Source organism: Mycteria americana, chromosome 3, assembly GCF_035582795.1.
Source record: "Mycteria americana isolate JAX WOST 10 ecotype Jacksonville Zoo and Gardens chromosome 3, USCA_MyAme_1.0, whole genome shotgun sequence".
Classification (NCBI taxonomy): Eukaryota; Metazoa; Chordata; class Aves; order Ciconiiformes; family Ciconiidae; genus Mycteria; species Mycteria americana.
In genome coordinates, this window is record NC_134367.1 from 72338828 (window position 1) to 72361288 (window position 22461).

At 39.5% G+C, this 22461-nt stretch overlaps 1 protein-coding gene across 1 annotated transcript in view; it reads right to left on the bottom strand.

The window, feature by feature from the left end:
- Positions 1-21087, bottom strand: part of ESR1 (estrogen receptor 1) — a 112851-nt gene extending 91764 nt beyond the window's left edge. Inside the window, 1 exon segment of the mRNA XM_075498970.1 lies at positions 20589-21087. Coding sequence (XP_075355085.1) covers positions 20589-21016 — 428 coding nt within the window. The 5' untranslated portion in view covers positions 21017-21087.
- Positions 21088-22461: the final 1374 nt, after the last annotated feature.

The following is a 22461-nucleotide window of genomic DNA, read 5'->3' on the forward strand; positions in this document are numbered from 1 at the left end:
CAGGAAGGTTCCACTCTTCTGCCTCTCTCTGTACCCTGTAACCCAGTCTGCCATGATTACTTAGCTCCTGTTAATCTTAATATACAATCCTACTTTCCTTTGATCTGCCCCACCAGTTCCACAAACACATACTGAGATTTGTAACTGAAGAAGGATTGAGGGACTTTAGTATTGCCATTTGTTGACCACATATAACTCATTACTCATAAAAGGACAAAATTATATCTATTTTTACCAAGGCTGAACTTAAAATTTCTGAAATTCTGTGGTGAGCAGCTCATTATAAGTGCTATGAACTATCAACGAGAAAAACTATGATGTTTTGAGACAGTCCAACTGAATTTTAAGGTTAAAAAAAAAAAAAAAACAAAAACATCAACACAAATATTTCTTTATAATACCTTTAAAGCTATGACATTTCATTTATGTATAGGGCCTTGCCTTATATGATTTGTACGTCTGTCTTTTCTCCTACGGACTGGGACTGTATCTCTTATAGGGCAAGCCTTCATCACAGTAACCACTCCCACTGGAGCCCTGAGGTTCTCTGTGCCAGGACACTTTGCCCATGGGATAAAATGGGGGCCAGAAACACATCTTTGAAGAACCAATTGAGAGATGCTAATATGTCATAAATGCCATAATATTTCTTGCCAGAATTTCACTTCTGAAATAAGAAAAAACATTGTCCTCTTATTAATGTTTTGAAGACTATTCAAATCAGCACAGAAATCTAGTTTCTGCAAAGAAAAAGTTCAGACAAGAAAATTCCTCTTTTTTAATTTTCAAGGAAAAAATATTTTCTGTGGAATTTTCATTTTGCAGAAATCCCGATTTTAAAACGTTTTGACAGAAAGATGTTCAAACACCAAAACACTTCTTTTCATGCAAGACACACTTACAAAGAAATAAACATGTATATAATGAGCAAAAAGAATCTACAGACACATCCAGAGGGGCAGTTCTGCAGGGTTAACCTGGTGCAGGAGTTGCTGCTAACTCTACCAGTAGTCAAACTGCCCTGCGGTCTCGATGTGAGTGTGACATGAACAGACCTACAGAAATTACAGACTCCGCAATGACTATATACTACCATTCAGTACAGCAGGGAGAGAGCATCGCTTAAAAGACTACATATCTAGACCTGCCCCACAGAAACTTGTTTTAACTTGCCCTTACATTTCCAATGATTAAGCCTCGTTGTGTGGACTGTTTGCTGCTTCACAACCTAATGTCCAGCCTAAGTCCTCTCTGCTGGAAATTAAGATCATTTGTCCTCAGCTATTTCCAGGTAGCCTGGAGAACAATTCAGTTGCTGCCCTCTTAGTACATGTTTTCTCTTTGTAAGGCTCCTGCTACGCCACCTCTCAGCCTCCAGCCTTCCTTCCAAAGTCTCCTCTCTAATTCTCCCATCCTCTTGCTGCTCTCATAAGGACTTTGCTTGCCCCTTAGTGGGCATAAAATTCTGAAAGAGGCCTTGCCAGTCTCTCCTAAAACAGCATATTAACCTATTCATCTGTTTTTCTGTTCACAGAATAAAATTTGTCTTTTCTGCAAAAGATTACTCTGTTGACTTGTATTTTGCTTATGATCTTCTCTACCCCTTAGCTTATTTCTTATTCTGCAATCCTTTTCCCTACTCAGGAATTCCCCAGTTATTTGTACTTGTGCATTAGTTTTCTCCTTCCCAAAGGCTGGGCACTGCACTGACCCGTGGTGAATTTGAGAAATATTTAATGTTTCAGATTCTGTTGTGGCAAGCAGTGCTAGAAAAATGTTCTCTTACATACTTAGATTTCAAGTGGCCCATTTACATTACATACTCTGCTGCTTTTAACAACTGGCAGATAGCATGTGCTTATTTAAAAATTAATAGTACTATTTTATCTTTGGAGTAAAATACCTGCAAATTATTGTTTTGATGTATCTTTTGAATCCCTGGCCACTGGATGATCCTCCTACTCCTTAAGGAACAATACTAGTGAAATAAATATTTTGATCCAGTTCCTCAGGATCCAAAATAATGACCAGCCAACTTGCTCGGGGTTTCTCTGCCCATTTCTACCTCCTGCCAGGCACAGTTTTTGCCTGGGCACTATTTGCCCCTGACACCATCTATCTCATTCAGTTAGGCAATCCCACAGACCCTGGTGTATAGAGAGTCATATAATCTGAGGAAACACCTTAATCCCCTGTCTAAAAGCGAACCAAATTTGATGAAAAAGCTGCTGACAGACAAAGTGCCTCGGGCACGCCATAGATATGATTTTCTGGCAGCAATACTGGGTTGGTGTCTGGCTGTATGGCTGTGGGGACAGAAGCAACGGGGGCCTGAGGGTGGCAATCAGCTGTGCCCACAAGTGTGCCAAAGCGGAGGGCCTGGCAGGCAAACACTCTGGAAGTCTGGACACAGGACACCTCACTTTAGTGTAAACAATCTGAAGAGTAAAATACGTTTGAAAAGCTGGAAGTACGAAAAAAACAAAAGGCCAGCTTCAGCTGACAATGTCTGGTGTATATCCTCTACAGCTTTCACATTTTTAGAAATATCTAGTCACCCCTGTCTCCATTAAAGTTATGCTAAGCCTCAAAGACTAAGCTGTAAAGTTGTACAACTGCATTTCTTATGAGTCTCAGAATTAAAATATGGCTTTTGTGAAAAAGCTGAAGTTCAGCCTTTCATATAAGAATATAACACATCCAGAAGAAGTCTTTTCTCCAGGTTTCACTGTTCCTAGTGAACGTCCTTCAGAATTACTTGGTCACTAGGCTATTTTTTTTCTTTTCTAGCGTTCAGATAAACTAGCACAATCCTACCATCTGAAAGGAAAAGGTTAAATGCACACAATATATTAGAAAAGAGTGTTTCAGGAAGTGCTGTCAGATTCTTACACTTACCTCCAGACTATTTCAAAGGTAAATGCCAGCAAAAACACAGGAATCAGTCATAAATCTTCCTTCACCATGCCTTCATAGGACTTTTATGGGCTCATGTGTTCCTTTTATTCTTGGGCAAGCCCTCTTTCCAAATATTTCAGGTGCACACATTAAGACTGCAGTTTAACCAATTACCCAAAACTGCATTAAATTCCTAGGAAAATCTTTCAATGACCAACATTAAACAAGATGTTTTTAAAGAAAAATGCTTGAAAGATATAAATGTTCTCCTTTACACCAACCTCAAAAAACATGTTAAATAGGAATGCAGATTGTATAACACAACACTACAATTTAGATAACATTGTTTCAAAAATTCCAGTCTAAACTAATCTATCATTTCAATGGGCTATTTTTCTTTAAAATTACATTTTAAACTGAAAATGTAACTTTTAAGGGGTACACTGCATTTGAAAATAAGCTTTTGAAACAAAACACTGGTACAGCCACTTATGGTCCCAATAAAGAAACCAGAGGGCTCTAGGCCACAGGAAAATAAACCCTGGTGAAATAAAAGACTACTTAAAGTAGTGCTTTTAAGCTCATCGAAGTGCATGCAGACCTCTTGAACCAACTGATATAAGGCACAGAGAAGAGACAAAAATGTTTTCCCGAAGAGCGTACCACCCGGGCCATCTACAAGCCACTCTATGTCAGCTGCTAGCAAGAATACAGGAAAAGACTAGGCAGAGGTGCCAAGCCCAAAGACACAATATGGGCAGCAGGGAAGGAACTAGGCACTTGGGAAAATGACACCTGCATGTAAAAATGCTTGTGTTCTTGCCCCAGAAGATGTGGTTTATTCGCAGCTCCTTGTACTTGCCCCAAAACAGAAAACCCTAGGAACACAGCCTCTGCAGTCCTTGGACTAACAGTGCAAGTCTAGGGCCCAGTGAAAGAAAAAAAGAGTTCGTAAACATATGGACCCATTTGTGCTTAAGCCAGTTTCATCAAACCAAACACGGGACCCGCACACTCCCAGTAATACAAGCAGATTAACTTCCTTGCAGGCCACGGCTAGCCTGCAGTATCAGCTTCAGATGAAAGCCAGTCCAAGACTGGTACACTGCATGTTGTGGTGTGACACTTGATTGACAGCTGAAAAGACAGAGGCACCAGTCCTAGCTGATGCCCATGTAGAAGCAATATGCATCCCAGAAATTCAAATATGACTTGAAAGTCGTATGCTTGAAAGCATAACAAATGTAACAGATGGGACAAAAGCACACGGCTGAGTGTTACTGATCAAAGGACAGGTGACAAAAGCATGACAGAAGGCAAACAAATAGCCGGTCTGAAAACATGTCATGCCGACCAGGCATTGCATGCCAGAAGGGCTGCATTTCACCTGCAGAGTTGGGCTGCTAAAAGTGTTCACAGTACTCTAGTGCTGTCAGGCCAACAGAATACCTGTGCTTTGTAGCTTCTTATATACTCTTCTTCCTCTGTTAAGAAAAATTAATAACAAATTATGTCAAATTTCAGTCTTGAGAGGTGTGGACCCTAGTAGGGAAGACGCAGACCTCAAAGTAGCATGCTTTAATTTTCTTTTCAGTCAAAAGAATGGAGGCAAGATGGATGCACAGAAATTTGATGCCTCGCAAAATCTGGGTAGTTTGTGGGGAAACATTGCTCCAGCTGAGGTACTGGACTCATACTTGTCCTGTGGAAAGTGCTGAATTCAACTTTGCATGCCAATTCTTTCTTTGAATATTAATGAACAGTAAACCACACGATAAACATGTTGGAGTTTGAAACAGAGCAGTGAAGTCTGGCAATGCAATGTAGCCTTGTTGTTAGGTGTGTGCTAGCTTTACAAGGCCAGGCCCTGTTGACACACAGTGAAATAAAATATAACTTATCTATTACATATGTCATAGAGGATCTCTAGAAACAGAAAATTACTTATGCTAAAAATAGAGTTGAATGTGTAAGAAATAGAAAATAAAATTAATAAGAAATAGAACCTGAACAGATTGTTATATATAGGATACTATTTGAGACACCCTGCCAAACTGATTTTCAATTGATTTTAAATTTCTTAGATCCTACAGCTGTCCTTCCCTTCAAGGAGAGCTGTAAGTGTTCAGCACCTCTCTAAGTAACCCCTAGACATTCCTTCTGAAAATTTAGTGTTAAAGGCTACAAAGGCTGTCATTTTTCCTTATGTCCAAGAAGCAGTAACTACAAACTGCTGCCGGACTGGGCAGTCTTTCTCTCCCTTCATTTCTGGCCATAGATGCTTAGGCACAGAGTAGCAAATTAATGCTGCTCAACACACAGTCACAAGACCTGAGGCAAGGGAGGAGGCCAGAAAATGTAGCATGAAGAAGGAAGGAGCCCGACTGTGTGGTCACATCGGCTTACTAATGCAGGCACAGGAATCATGACCAGAAATGTGACAGGGGAAAAATTCTTTCAGCGGCAGCTTTCAATTGATCAGACTAATGGTTACATTGCAACAGTATAAAGTATTAAAATAGTAGATTGAAAAACTGGACTGTGCTCTTGTCCTCATTCCTCTATATCTTCTCTTTCCTGCTTGTAGACTGCAGATCTTTCTGTCTTTCTTCATGTGCAGGTGTCTCAATCATCAGTACTAACCAAATAGTAAATAGTAAGTTTTCCATATCTACTTTATCTAAATTATACCAAAGTACCTAAATTATTCATTCAGATAATGTCCACAGCTAAATTTGGATATGCTGACTATGCAACCAATAGCAAGCAAAGAGAACATGGCTCATGAAAGGTAGGAAATACCTTCATGTAGCCAACTGTACATAATATGTGTTTGCAAAACTGCTTGTTGACATATTTGGGGGGGGTAACTTATACAGCAATGTGTGGGAAATTAGGTCTGTGAGAAATCCATACACTTGCCTTTTGTGTTGGTGATAATTTTGTTTCAAGACATTAAGAAGTTGAATTTTGTTTTGGCAAATCCATGTCGTCTGCTTGTGTCATCCCTTATTCCTCATAGCAACAGAGAATAAGCTCAAATGCTTCAGAGGTGCCACAGTATAGCACCTCATTAATTTTCTCACTTTTTATTGTTGGTAGGCAGTAATTGCTCCCTGCCCTATAAATTACAAAGGAAGGAAAAAGTCTATTAGATAGACAAATTCATGCAGAATTTGGACACAGTATTATGTATTATGGACACAGTACACAGTACAGTATTATGGACACAGCAGCTGCACTTCAGTCATGACATTTAAAAACATATTATTACCTGTTCACATGAGCACCAAGCTAAATAATTCTAACTAACAACAGTCTGTTGCCAAATCCAGAATCCAAAACCAGTTTCAGTCAGGTTATCTTTGAAAGTATAACACGTAAAATGGAAAGATAAGCCAACAGTGCAGAGATTGTCACTGAAGGTGAAGGTGTCTTAATTGTGCCTTCATTCTCCAGCCTCAGCGCTGCGCCACAAACAGTCACACGAGAACTGTCACACGAGACGTATTCGTGATTCCCGTTTTCATTTGCTGATAAAATGTGGAGAACCCTTTGCATTCCTACCCAACAGCTCAGCTCCTCTCCAGCTCCACACTCTGGAGCACACCTCCCACGGGAATTGAACAACGGTGCAAGTATACGCGCAGCAGCAAGCTCTGAAAAGGTAAGTACACGTAACTCTGCATCATGGTGCGTTAAGAGAAGGCTTGCTGCTGCACGTGCTAGTGAGTCAGGAGATGAGAAAAAGACACAGGAAAAGAGAGATAAAGAGCATCACACCCCTGATATGATGCAGCTCTGCAGACCCACAAAAATCCACCAAATACCACAGGCATCAACTCTTAGTTGAACTTATAATGTATGAATAGGTACCTGCAAGAAAGTTTTGGGTTAGATTTGATTCATATTCAAAGCACCTTCTAACAAATGGTTTGGGTTCTGTTTTGTTTAGAGGGACAGGAGGTATTTTTCTGAACTTGTCAGATGGAATTCAGCTAAACCCCTTGATATACATGTGCAGATGCAAAAAGCAAAAGGGCACATTCTCAAGAAATTGAACTGCCTCAAGTTTTGTCCTAAGAGCTTAAGCAATTGTTATTACTATTTTGAAAAAAAAAAAAATTAAAAAATGGTAATTTCAAGTTTAGCAGCAAGATTCCTAATGCAATATTTCATTTCTCCTTTAAAATCCATCAATTCCCCTCAAAAATACTTTGTAGTAACTACAAGGATGTAATAAGGTAGCCTTGCTAAATTAATGAATCACAATAGTTCAATCTTTTGTTATGGATGCAGTATGCTCTCATCACTACAAATTCATTTGGTCAGAAAATAAGTTGAAATGAGCTTATAGATTATATCTATGCAAAATCATATTCAATAGGAATTACTTTTCTCTAGTGCGGTGCTAATTCAGGTCAGTATTAGACTTCAACTAACAATATGAGGATTAATATCTGGTCTTCTGTGTATCTGAATCTGTACTGAACTTCAAACTTATCTCAGAACCTCTGATTGCAAGTACAAATTAATTTTTTTCCCGCATCATCTTGTACAAGACTTGTTCCTTCTATACAGGGACCTGTGCACATGTCTAATGGCAGAAACATAGCACTTCACATCCTCAGAACATCCAAGGATTAAACAGGCAAAGAAAATAGCTTGGGAGTGCTGATAGTACCAAAATGGGAATTTAAGGACTAAAAGTAGCTCTTCAATTAATTGTTCCCTATGACAATTTTAGTGTAGAGCCTAAAAAAGACAAAAAGCTAGACAGCACATTCCATTCATTTCCCAGTTGCGGAAATACCTATTCTAAACATTTCTGTAGTGATTCCCATGTAATGATTCACAGTATGCAGTAAATAAAACCTCCATTCCTTGACTATGCTGAGATGGCTGAGGTCTACAGTAAAGCTAGTGATTTCAGATTTATTAAGCACTGAAATACCTTACTTCCTTTCCATTAGATCCATATTTCTTTTTTTATTTCTACTCGGCATATTTTAGTTGGACTAACTTATATCTAGCATTACACTTTTTAAGGAGTCTCAGTTCTCACAAAAACAGTTTTGAGTATCTCTCACAATCAGAGAGATAAAGTTGCAATGAAAACTCTGATTTTTAATCTGGGATTCAGAATTGGCCATAGGACACAGACCTTGTCCTTATTTTTTAAAATTTGCCCCTTGATGTCATCGGAAAATGACCAAGTAGTCGGCAGACACAGACCTGAGGAATTTCTCTGGGACAAGGAGACTTTCCCCAAGTAATCTGGTATCAAGTCTACCCTACAAAGACCACCTCCAGACTCCATTCATTTTAGGCTGCTACATGACTTAAACATGGTTCTCGTCAGAAGTCATGAAGTGGAGCTGTTGGAGACCTGTTCTCACTTATTTCTTACCATATCTCCCCTGTAATAAACAAGACAACTCATTTTGCTCTGCTTTCCTGGGTTTTAGTTCTGGAACAACCTGGAGGAACAGCACAGAAGCGGGGCAGGTCTCTTAGGCAGTGCAGCTTTCAGGGTGCTTGCCATTTCCAGACAGATGCACATTTACTGACAATAAAGTGAATTACAGAGAGAGGAAACAAGGCATGTATGAGTCAGAAAATGGGTCATACATGAAAACAGCTTGAAGCTATTAATACCTAATGCTGCCATTTAATAAATAATAAACAAGCTCGTGCTAGCCATACAGCAACATTTTAGATCTTGAAAAGCCAGTCTTGGCCTAGGTAATTTTATTAAATGCTTTTGAAAAAAAAAGGGGGTACAGACAGCATTTAATATTTGCTTATGTACTGATTTTTGTACTGAAATGCATCTCTCCCTCTGAAGAGTAAGATCTTCAGTGCTTTGCTGAAACGAAACCAGCAAAATCCTTCATCTTAAGGAAGGAATACAATGAACCGAGGGTCATATCTCAGAGTTCATATCAGAAGCAAATCAGAGAACATGAAAAATTGGTGCATTAACTCCTTGCTTCTGTGCAGTCATCCCTTATCTACCTATGAAATAAATAAATGCAAGGTAGCTGTACATACAATTCCATATAAGGACTGAAGCGGAAATATATTTATGCTGCATTTTTTCCAAGAAAAATGCTGGATATGTGCATTTAACAAGCCTGTAAACCATTTTTGTTCCATTTCAGATACTGTGTTTAGTAATACCATTGTTAGTTTCCAAAATCATACTCACTAACTGAGCACTTACTCAATATTTTGGATGTTTTCAACCTTGCTCATATGTAGCCTCATGTCTTCTTTCTTATTCAAGCCTGCTCTGAAAACAGTCTTGTCGATTTTCCACATGTGATTTTCAATAGCACTCTTCATTATAACAGTTGGGCACCTCATAGACACCAATGAATGTTTTTATTCATAGGCGTCCTGTGTGGCAAAGCGGTAGTATCTTCACTTCACATGTTAGGACATTAGGCAGAGAGAGAGAAAGATATATGCACACAAATTTAGTTTTGGCATGTTTCAGCTTTAGGAAGGCTGTTGTTACAATCTTACTGGTATAACTCTATCATATTTTCTCTATGTGCATGAGCAATACCAAGGCTTTGAAGAACGTAAACAATCAACACCCAAAACAGGATCTCATTGAGTCCTTCTGAGTGGCAGTTAGGAGCTTCCATCGCTGAAATGCTATCTACAGCACCGACCTCTGCCCCGTGGGCTGCTGAACAAACCAACAGCCAGGCTGATCCATTACCTTCTGGGTAAATCTGTAATAGACAGGAATAAAATGCAAGAGTTCCACATATCTGTTGGGAGGAAGATTGTTCTACATAGGCCCAGCTCCATATTCCCTGTTTCTCCCTGTCAGGCTTTTTCCTTCCCCATGATCTGCAACATGCACTTGCTCTGTTTCAGTCCTGTTTATACCCTCTGTTCCCAGTCCAAGTCTCAGTCCCTGAATACCTTTAAATTCCACTCTTAATCTCCAGCTCGGTCTTCTTCTGGAGCTTCACCTTCAACTTTACTTTTCTGGTCCACCCCAAACTCTTCCAGGTCCTTATACAATATCTACTTTCTCCTACTAGAGCAGTCTCTCTTTTCTTCATCCGTGTTCTGCCTGCCAGTTCACAACAGCCTGCTACAGCACCTCACCAGAGATTCAAAGTTTCTACCTTACCAGACCCACCAGATTTCTTCATTGGCCCCATTCTGTTCTTCAACAAGACCACTTTTATTTACTCCTCGTCCCATCTTCCCATCATGCAAGCTTAGTTTTTTACTGCATTTTGCTGATGTGACTTTTGCCAAACTCTTTAGAATTAACACAGATGAAACAGAAGGACACTAAAAGCAGAAGAGAGACCATTTTCCTCATTCCCAGTGCAGTGAGACATGGGCTGCACAGACAAACTATAAGGTGGGTTGAAAATGACTGGACTGCTAGTCTCAACAGGTTTTTATCAGCTGTTCAAATTTGGCCAGGTACTAGTAGCATTCCTGTGCAATCAATACTGAGGTGAGTATTTCATTAACAACAGGGATGAAGGGAGAAATTGCACCCCTAGCAAGTTAATGACCGATACCAAACTGGGGGGAAGGGGCACGCAGAGCAGCAGATATGCTGCAAAGCAAAGCTGCCAATCAGAGGAACCTCAACAGGCTGGAGAAATGGCTCAACAGGAATCTCATGAAGTTCAACACTGGAAAATGCAGAGCTATGCACCTGGAATGGAATAACCCCCTGCAAAAATACAGAAGGGGCTGAAAAGCATCTCTGCAGAGAATGACTTGCAGGTGCTAGTGGACAAGTTGAACAGGAGTCAGCAGTGTGCCCTGGCATCAAGGAAAGCCAAACACATCCCGGGCTGTACATAGGCATAGGCAGGCATAAACGTAAACATAGGCATAAACATAGGCAGGAGGCTGAGAGCAGAGCTTGTTCCCCTCTCCTTGGCACTGCAAGACTGCTTCCAGTTTGGGGCTTCTGAGCTGAAGAGAGTCTTTGACAAACTGGAGCAACGCCAGCGGACAGCCACCAAGATGAGGAGGGGGCTGGAACAAATGACATATGAGGAGATGCTGAGAGAACTGAATTTGTTTAGTCTTCAGAAGAGAAGGCTAAGGCAGGATTTTGTTACTGTCTTCAAGTATGTAATGGGAGACTTTAAAGGAGACAGCCAGACTCTTCCTGGAGGCACACAGTGAAAGGACAAGAGACATCTGACACAACTTTGGGCAAAGAATATTGTGATTATACATTAGGAAAAAGTTTTTCACAGCGAGAGTGGTTCAGCACTGTAACAGATTGTTCTGTGTGGATGTGGACTCTCCATTCCCGGATATCTACAAAACTCAACTGGATAAGGGCCTGAGCAACCTGATCTACCTTTGAAGTTAGCCCTGCTTTGAGCAGGGTCTTGACCAGATAATCGCCAGAGGCTCCTTCAAACTTACATTACTCTGTGATTCTCATCTCTCAGTAACTTTTCTCAGCCCACAGTAATAATTGCAGAGAAAGTCCTGTTCAAAAGCCATCCAGCTGTGCGATGAAGCAACCTCATATGTTTCGTCAGAGAAGGACGCTTTTGCAATCAAGTCAGTATATAATCACTGAGAGAGGATGGAGCATGTATGACACATGAAATTTCATATAACTTAGCTATCAAATGCAAACAAATTCCCACTGTCAATAGTGAGATGCTTCAAGAACTTGTAGGTTAAATTTGAGTAGGTTTTCTGGGGAAGATCAAAGAAAAATAACCCTGATTTGACAGCGTCCCCACACTACCAAATATCAGAACTATATCTATAATACAAAGGTGGCTAGGCTGTCCAATGAAAAAGTTTGGGGGTTTTTTTGCATGAGTATAGCAAAACTTTCTTTTCACTTCATGATACTTAGAAAGTTGAGCCATTTTTTGTCAAAATGTTAAAAAAAATAATTACCTGAAACAATCATCTAACACTGCAAATATGAGCCAAAGCTGAACATAAGTAACCAAAAAAGAGAGGAACCTGGGCAGACTTAATAATAAGTAGTGTTACTGCTGTCTATATATAAAGTGGAGTTTTGTTCGGGGGTGTTTAAAAATTTCTCTGCAGAATCAGATTTATTTCCACTTTGGTTTTTTTATTGGATCACGAAGAAATAGTAATACTAACAACTTATCAATGTGCAACCTGCTTTAGCAATGTTTGACTTCTTAAGCTGCAATATGCCTGGCAAATACTCTGAATACATGCCTCTTACAATTGTACTGGTTCTGATATTGTTGCCATTAAAACTTTCAGCTATGTTATTTTACATGGGTTTCTATCTCACCACCTTTGTCCATGAACCTAATTAGAATGCTCTCAGATTTTCAATATTCTGGTGCACCACCATTTCCAGGATTTGCATGCTTTATCTCTTATTGATACCCTTGTAGATGAAAAGTAGGATTATATTTCTCACAGCATGGGAAGACAAAGCTATAAATACTTTTCAACCCATATGTTCTAAATAATCCAAACCATGCAAAACTATTGCAAGGTAATAAATGTGCTACGGTGGCTCTCATGTTGGCAACATACACATTTTTCCTTGCTTGTGTTTATCAATTTGGCTAAAGGAGGAGTATAATTTTACTGCAGAATGGAAGCAAACAGACAAAGTTCTTATTTGACATATTAGCTCCCCAAAGATATCTAGATTTGGCACACACTCTCAGTCATAGTATTCTTTGCCACCGCTACAGTTTCTTGGGTACAAGGATTCCGTGATACGTAATTTGTAACAGGGATCTTACTGTCAAGTCCAAGTTGTGACTAATAACCAAAACAGGGAACACTTATTTGAATTAATTTTCTTGAGGCAACAGCTGATACAAGTTACTGAATAATAACTAGATACCACTTGATCAACATAGCTCAGCAAAACAAACACTTTAAGAATGCTTACTGGCTTTATAAACTGAAAACACAGATGACAAGGTATTACGTGACATTTTGTTTTTGCCAAAGATCAGATTTTATAGTACTTGTCTTCAATAGTAAAATTAAATGACAATTTTTAGTTAGCACCTTCTAAGCTTCCATCTGTTTCCAGATCAACTTGAAGAGGAAAATAAAGTAAATTTCTAAAAACTGGAATATTTTCACAGATTTATGAATGAATAGATCTTGTCTCACAAACTTGAATTACATTTAAAGTGAAAAAAATTAAAAGAAAAAGGGAAATAGAAAGAAAGCAGTAGGTATTATATATTCCAATTTTAACAGGGCTATATGTAGAAACCACAGTGGAGGCTATCTGGAAAGCATATTAGGAGTTTCCCAGTCTTGTGATTTGAGGCCTACATTTTATGCCACATCTTCTTCTGCAGCTGCTGCTTTCTGCACAGCATCTTCCTGACTATTCTTATTTAGCATGAGCTGAGACTTCTCCTGTGTTGCAGCAAATTTCCCTTCCCCTTTCTTCCCAGCTTTGACACCCCCTTGGTAGCATCCTAGAAAGTTTTCTATCGTCATGGCTTAGCAGCACAAATCAGTACTGAAGCAGGCTGCAGTGATGAAAGCAGTGTTTCTACATGATAGCAAGTAACAAGAGGGAGGGAAGACAGGAAGTAGCAATTCAGTTAGACATTTGCACCAGAGACTGATGAGACACTGAAAAAATCTTCAAAGGAGAAACACAGTTTTCCCCTAGAAAATCAGTTAGAAGCAGTTTTCCTATCTGGATAAGATGATCAAGACGGAAAAATACGCTGCTTACTCGCATGGCTTATGAACGGGAAGTAAAACTCATGGGCGTTAAATGCAGCCCAGCGCTGCCTAGACGCGCACCGGTGTGCCATGCTCAAAGGGAGAGGAAGGCTCTCCCCTGTGGCATTCAACAGTTACTCTACACAGATACTGCTGCCTGCGTCCTGCGGAGGTAAGTTTTGACAGTTGGCAGCATTATGAGACAGCAGCATGTGGAAACAGAACGTGACCTACCTATTCCACCCATGTTGTCTGATTCGAGATGGACTGCACTCTTGAAAAGTCGTTGTAGACTGAAATTCCACCCACTGGATGCGAAGTGGTTACGTGCACGGCTGTTCACGGCTAGTCACCAACTGCTTGTTTAAGAAGGCTTCTTAGTTACTTCTGACTTTCAACCTTTACTGTTATTTTTTACTTTTACTAACGGCTTCCATGCAGTGAAGAAAAGGGAGGCATCTTTTCTTATTTATATAGATCCTGGCTGTTGTGTCATTAGTTAAGACTGTCACTGCAATGGTTGGAAGACCACTGAAATTGTTATGTACATCTATCAAATAGGGTTTGTGTTTAGGACAGTCATATTTAAGCTCCATGTTTTCTGAGGATCATATTTCCTTTTTCTAGTAAAAGGTTAAAATAAAATGCCCAGATCACTCCTGAACCCAATATTGTGATTAATATCTTGTCAAGGAAGAAGATTATCCTGCAGATTTATAATCTTCTTCTCTCTAACAGGTATCACTGTAAGTATGTGGTAGGTTAAATCTGGCAAGCGGTATCTCACATGTGCATAGTCTTGCACCAGAAGAAGAAATATCTTGAGTCAGATGATGTAAGAACCCTCCCAGCAACTGGAATCTGAGCTTGGCAGAAAAGCAGAAATGCCTTGCCTTGCCCAGTGCCGCATTGATCAGGGTTCCTAATGAGCTGTGTTAAATGATGACCTTTTGCAGTTCACTGGAAAGGCCACCCAAATACATAGGGATAGTGTACAACCTCAGATGTGACTTCTCTCTGTACAGCCAATTTTCCAACCAGCCCCTGTAATGAATGCAATGAAAGCAACACTTTGAAAGAGAATGTTGAAGGACAGCATCTCCACTCTAATCTGATGCCTGAATAGATAACAGAAAACTCCCTGCCGGCAGAGCAGGGAGTCCATGATTAGCTTCAGTGTTTCATTGTCAACAATATCAAATTATCAAAATCTCCATTTTTTTAGGAGAAGTGAATACACTTCACTTGCAGGGCTCTTCTCCTCTGCGTTTTTCTGGAGCTATGACTTAGCTCTGGTCAGCCTTTCTTGTTGGTTTAATAAAAAAATGCTGGCATTTGATATTCACTTTGCAGTTGCTGAAGGAACTGGTGCCAGCAACTAATGCTTTCCCTATCAGAGCAGATATGGCCAGCAGTGTTTGTTGTTTCGATAGCCTCAGAGCAACAGTGATCAAGGCCAATGACACAGAGTCAATTCCCCGTCTTCCTCTCAAGGGACATAGTGCAGTGTCTATCTGAAGGGAGATTACAGATGTTGACCGCTTTGACTCTAGAAACAGGAGACGTATGGGTGGGATTCTTTCACATAACTTTCAACATCACTGGGCATTCATCCTCATTCAATAGATATCTGTACCAGAATGAGTCACTTCAGCCATCTTTTATAGTCTAGAAAGAGAAACTCGCACTTTTAGAGCCTAATGCACCTGGTCTATTTTAATCAGGTACCTTAGATACAATGTGTGTGTTCACAGTGCCTCTTCCTCTCTGTTTCTCCGTAGACTAAGAAGGGAGTACCTGTGAAGGTTTGATGCTGTTGTCCATGCTGCATACCATTTGAGGTGTCCTAGGTGATGACCCTCACTGACACCCACCTCCTACTCCAGAAAGGTATATCTGCGCAGTAGGTCTTGAGTCATATCTGCTAGACCCATCTGACCCTATGGCCTCTCAAATAGCACCAGGTGCCTAAGGAGTGGAAAACTGAATCAAGCCCTAGGCGTCTGTATTTAATCAGATGAACCCCATCCACAAGGGCTGCCTGAACAAACATGGTTTTAACCACAAGTTTTAAATCCACATGGAAAGGACTTGTATATGGAGCACTTCCTGAGCCTGTAGTTTACACAAAAAAATACATCTGCTAAAGAAGTGAAGAAAGTTTTCTTCAGTAAGAAGAAAACTTTGGAAAGGAAGCTCAGAGACAGCAGGTGAGATTCATCTCCCTACCTTGGCAGAAAGGAGGATAATGAGGAAGCATCACAGCTCCTTTACCCCTTTCCACTGCTGCCTGGCCTTATTCAGGGGCACAATGAGGCACAGAACACGTGCTCCTCAAAAATATGGGTGGGTGACTTCATGGTGCAAGCACACTTGCAGCAGGATCCACATCAGCACATTCCCTAAGAAGAGCTGCAGAAACAGCAAAGCTGGTATGTGCAAGTCCCTTGTAATTGTAATGTGTGAGTATCTCAGAACATTTAACAGGTTTATCTTTACAACGCTTCCATGAGATAGGATAACTCCATGTTTTCCTGTCTCTTTCATTACAGTCATCTATTGCCGTAAAATGGTCAGGGATATCAGTACAAGCTCTGGAAACAGGAACACTCCAAGTGTTCAAGAAACTGCCTGAACACTCGAACTGTGTTTGAGAGGGGACCTTAGAACAGATTGATGCTTTAGAGAAAAATAAACAACAAAAAAACCCAAAACAAAACACTATGTTACATAGTACTCCTTCATGTTATGGAATACCTCATACTGCATCAAAAAAGAAAAAATATCCTTGAATTTTGCATTCCTTGTAACATTCTTTCAGTTTTCAAATTTGGAAAAATCCACTTCATTTAGAACTCAGCATGAAGAGCGAGAAAGATTCATAATGAATCAGACAAGGTAAAAAAAACACATATTAGGTTAAGTTACTATTTTTCAGACTGATGGATTTATGAATTACAGCAGAAGAGGGATCGATCTACATTTGTAATCATTCTCAAATTTAGCAAGCATTAAAAATTAAAGCTGTGATCATACTGATTGGAACAAAAGGTTTAAAATGATTCAGAGTCAATTTCAGTATGATAACTGGGACTAAAGCTAAATAAATGCTTTACTATATTAATCTAAACCTAGAGCCCAAGGTACTAGAAGATACAGACTAGCCACTAAACGTGAGGGAGCAATGAAGGATTTTTCATCTGGTATTTCTGTTTGCACCCTGATTTGCCCTGCCTCTGTCACTCACTACAGACTGACAGACAACTCCCTCGTCAGGTAGCTGGTCAGTGCAGTCCATTTTTACATGGGTTTTGGCCAAATTTGGAAGCAGCACCAAGCACAGGCTACAGAGAGCCTGAAATACAGGCACGATTTTACTTCAGATCTGAGGAGTGCAAACTCAGTGGGATGACACAGGAACGTCACACACTGGCAGAACAAAAAGGATTCATCTTTGCTGTTGCTTGTAGGAATTTACTGAGGTAAATTAGCTACCGAAAGGCTTCTTGGTTTTCCCCTGAATGAACAAAAACCTGCCAAAAAGCACAAGGAAATAACCGGAAACAACCAGAACTCAATTTCAATAGTTAAGAACAAAAGAAATCTTTCAATTAATTTACTGCAATATCCATGAGTACAAGATTTCCTGTAATAATAATCAACTAGCAGTCAGCATTTAATAAAAAAAACTATTATAAAAATGATCAAGAAAATAAAAGTGAGAATTAAAAACATAACTAGCACCATGTCATCTCCCTTTTACTGGAAGATACAGACACTGTAAGATAAGGGAAAGGTATTTTAGTTTGGCTCCCTATAAAAACAGCCACAAGGTCAGACATAAAAGGGGTCAAGTTAAAGACAGCACAATTTGAATTAATGAAGCCCCTTCTTTTGTCTCAAATTCTGATGTCCCATGATTTAGAGACTCCAGAAAGGAGGAGATTGGTATATTTTTTGTACTCTTTACAAAATCATTCTTTTCTTTATGTATCATGATGTTCTTCAGCCAGATATAGAAGCCTGTCATTATCTTGCAATAAGAGACAAAGCCTTTTGGAAAAGGAAACACTATTTGAAAGAAATAAAATATAACTTCAGAATTAATACACATGTAGGTACACATGTGTCTATAGTTAGCACAATTTTGAATACTTATTAACAAAATCAAATGACATTAAAAGTTTTCCTTATCACATAGAGTAAGTTTTGAGTTTTGTGACTGAAGTTTTTTAACATTTTGTCCAAGTATTAGCAGAATATAATTTCAGCTCCAACCTACAATGATTATTTATGGTCCTACCCACTTCTATCACTGAATGCAGCATTTGCATCTCAAAGCCAGAGTGTAACAGGATGATGCAATGCAAATATTTCTGTCTTACAAGCCAAACAGCACAATTCTGTTACACAGAAAGGTAAATGAGAATTGCAGAGGAGTCTTTCTGGGTCTTAGGTTACATTACTTATTATAGAAGCAGGCAGCCATATCACAAACTGATCATGATCCATTTTAATTTTTGTTAGGGCTTTTGGTTTGAGAATTTTTGCCTTTACCAGTCCTACTGGTAGGTTGTTCCAGAAACTCACCATTTTGGTAGTTAGACAACTTCCAATCTCCAGCATCAATTTATTCATTGCCAGATTACACTGCCCCATGCTCTCTTTTCTCCCATAACCCAATTGAAACCAATGAGATTAGCCCAATGAATAAAGCAAATTGGAAATTCATGCATTACAATATTTTTAAAGAACTTGTTCTTAAACCCCATGATTACATATTTAAATATTTCCCAGACACTGAACACCTATTCAAATTATTTTTAACAGACTATTGGTGATTGGATTTGTGCCAAAACACAAGAATAAAGACCTAATGTTGTGAGGTGATAACTTCGTAAATACAAACTTGCAAATATGAAAAGAAAAAAAAAGCAAAGCTTTTATCAATTTAATTCCAACAGTACTACGCCTGTTAACAGAAGATAATCATAGCAAGCACTTTGATACACATTTCTTATTGCCACATAAGATGCGCTTTACAGAATTATGGCTGGAAGGGGCCATTAAATAATTTGTATAACACTGTATGCAGATAAACCACCTGCATATCCAAGATCATAAATTCACCTAATTACTGCTGTGTTAAGCCTCATCAATTGCATATGGCTAAAACACATCTTCAGGGGAGACACCCATCCCTGATCAGAAATGTCAGGAAATGGGGAATCCAGCACTGGCCTTACATGTTTGCTGCAGCAGTTAAACTAAAAAAGTACGTTAATTTTATTTTGAAGTATCTCACCTCAATTCACTGTTTAAAAATAAAAGGACATTATTTCCATAGTTCAATTTCTATTTCCAGGTGATTCGTGGTTTTGATTCCTCTTGAAGTAACATACCCTGAATATAGCACATCTTCTGCCTGTGTATTTCAACTTCACAAACTCACTACTCCACTGTTTACATACCTAAGGTCACTTACACACTTTCACCATAGGTTTGCACTGGACATTCATGTAAAAAACCCCTTTAATCTAGTGCAAAGTGCAGTTTCAATCTCAAGTCACTGGTAATCATTCAGGATCTTTGTGCTCTGACATGTATTCACTCTTTCTAGAGGTATTGTATTTGGTTGCACAGAAACACATTTTATTTGAACCAATTCAGTTAACAGATCACTGTATTGGACAGTCTGACATAACTGTTATCTATCATTTCACCAGTCTTTATTCCATCTGCTCCCCAAAACTGATTAATCATTTGTGAAAAGTGCAATCATCATCTGGTTTTTTGGACCAGATTCCTAGTCAGGCTGAGTTAGACTGTCTTTACGAACATACGCTGCTGTTCACAGTAACATGTTATATTGTGCAAATAAGTCTGGCAGAGTCTGGCCCTCCACAGGGGAAAAATAACTTGCATTTATTTTTTCCGAGTCATTCCATTTCTAGCAAACTCACCTGTATCTCTCAGATAAACAGATAGAGACAGAGTTTAGGAAAAAAAAATTACATCTAACTGTGCACTTTGATTCACTGAAGCTCAGTACAATAAGCTGATGCAAAACTATGCTATTAACACTGCACAAACATTAACAGTGTGGGTATTGGTGTGGATGACTATATTTTCTTGGAAGCTACAGTTCTATCGATTTCTACCACTTACTTCAAAAATTACATGTGTTTTCACAACTGACAATAAATATTTGAACCAAGGATAATTATTCTCCCCCCCAAAGATACTTTTATCTTTCTATTCCAGACAAAAAAAATAACCCTTCTATCGAGGGACGAAAATACAAAAACCCCCAAAATCATATATTTTGAAATGCAGCGTGCCAGGTTTATGGTTAATATCTCTTACCCTCCAAGGAAAAATGCGGGTTAATGTGTACATAGCTCTTAGGATAGCTCATGAAGGTGGTTACTGACTGAAATACTGTCACTGAGTCAACTCTAACAGTTTGATTAGGAAGGATATTGTGCTTCTGAACTACTTCCTATATAAGCCACTTCTCACACCGTAAAGGAAGCCAGAGGAGGAAAATACTCTTACTACCAGCTAAGAGCTGAACAAACAACCACTCACACCCAGAAATGTGTGATGGTGGAAGTCTTTTTAGTATACTTCAGACAGTAATTCTAATATATTACAACAGGGAGGTCACTTGCCATTCTTTAATCAATTATGATTTCATGTTATCCCAGAAAACATTTATACTTATCCAATTTGTTTCGCATTTATGTACAGTTTTCAGAAGTTACAGCTTACAGTCACAGAGAGCTGTGAATTACAGTTTTGTTTTATTCTAGGCTATTTTTTATGGTCTAGATACCATGGGTGATTCAATTAAATCACATGGCCCTTTACACAGCAAGAAAAGATTACGGCATAGAGATTTCCATATTCTAATTTTCTCCGTTCATCTGCTGAAAGAAGAGAGAAAAATTGTCTGTAGCATTTACCTGTAGAAGGCTGGAGGAGCAGCTTCCCTCATCCCAAAGCTGCCCTGCTCGTTTTCAAGGTAATAGGGTACCTGTTGGCTGTGATGATGGATGAAGGGTGAGAGCTGGGGCGCCGTTTGCAAGAACACCACGGGGCTTGGTGGGACATTGTTCAGTGAGTGAAATCCCGCCAGACTGCTGGACCCAAAGGATTCAGAAGTAGGGGCATAACTGAGAGTAGTAGAGCTGTACACTGGAGCCGTAGTACCAAAATCGTAAGTGGCTCCTTCTGGGTAGTTAAAAACTCCTGTCTTGTTGCTCTCCACGTACATGTCGCTGAGCGATCTTTCCAGGGGAATCTTCAGCTGAGGTCTGCTCAGTGTCTCCAGTTCAGTGCCTTGAATCTGGTGCAGCAGGGTAACTCCAGAGGTTTTGGTGTGAAGGGTCATGGTCAGTGCTAATGGCAGTGCGCAAGGAACATATCTGCTTTTACTGTCAACAGCGAGATCGGCAGCTGGCAGTCCACCTAAAAAAAATACCAGAACCTATTCTGAGGCTCAGCAGAAATCATAATAGAGCAGCGCTACACAGGTATTCCTCTAATCTCGGCAAGGAGGAGGATACAAACAAATGCAGAGTGAGTACTGAAAGCGCACATTCTCTCTCTCCCTCCCTCCCTCTCCCTCTCTCTAACTTTTAGGAACTCCTCATCTACGCTAATATGCACTACAAGGTGCTGGCCGCCAGCCAGGAACTCTTGCCTTGTGCCGACGTTGGTTTAAACATCACTTCAGAAACAATTAGTTTTGGAGTTATACCAAATAATTGTCCCTCTACATGTTACTTCATTCTTACTAGTCGTTTAATTTTTCACTTCAGGGTAGCCAGCGCTCTGCAGCAACGAACAGGAAAGAACACTTAAATCCAACCAGGAAGAGTAGTCCAGTGGTCAGGCAGATTACTGCCTTTTATTTCCTCAGCAGGCTCCAATCTATCTGTGCTTATCTCTGCTCCTGTTTGATTCATTTTCATGTTTGCTAGAAATATGTAATGTGTACATTGTAGTGACCCTGGCTAGGACTATGCTGTAACTGAGATAGGGCAAAGCAGAATGTGTGTGTGCAAGCGTGTGCGTCTGTGTGTCTGTGGGTCTGTGTGTGTGTAACGAGCCTCAGCCAATAAAACTAGCTCACAGCACTAAAGGGTGTATGGTATCTATGTAGAAGAAAAGGTTTATAATATACTTTCATCAGTAATAGCGACTTCAAGTTACTAGATTGTAATAGCAACATTAGAAAGTGAGGAAAAGCTTTAGGTTAGCCTAGAAATTTCTGTCTGCTTCTTTTTAGGCTGTAAAATGATGCAACAAAGCATCATGCAGACTTTGCCACAGGAAGATCCTAAAAGTTAGGAAAAAATTATTTGATTGCATGACCTGTGCATTGAATACAGGAAATTCTTTTTCCTTGTCCTGTGAACAAAAGGTCAGCAAACTTGAATTTTGAAATCAGACTAGAAAATCAAGTAATCTAAAATAATCAAATGGGATTGGCTTTAAAATAAACTGAAATGCCTCTCAAAGTTATATTTAGGAAAAAAAAAGGAAGAGAGAGAACATAATGAAAAGGTGTGGCATGATGCTTCATCTTGCAATCTCATTCCATATAATTTTAACTTTGCACAAACCAGTTCTCCTGAACCAGCTAAATGAAAACTCCAGAAACTGTTTCAAGCTCTCTAGCTTCACTGCTGTGGTCTGTGGTTCAGTCAGTGAAATAGGTTAATGCCAACCCTAAACGCATTAATATATGGGCTCCAGTTACTATGCTTTGAATACTAGCAAAGTCTATGCTATACTTAAACAACTCCACAGTTATTCGGCTCAACCTTCAAA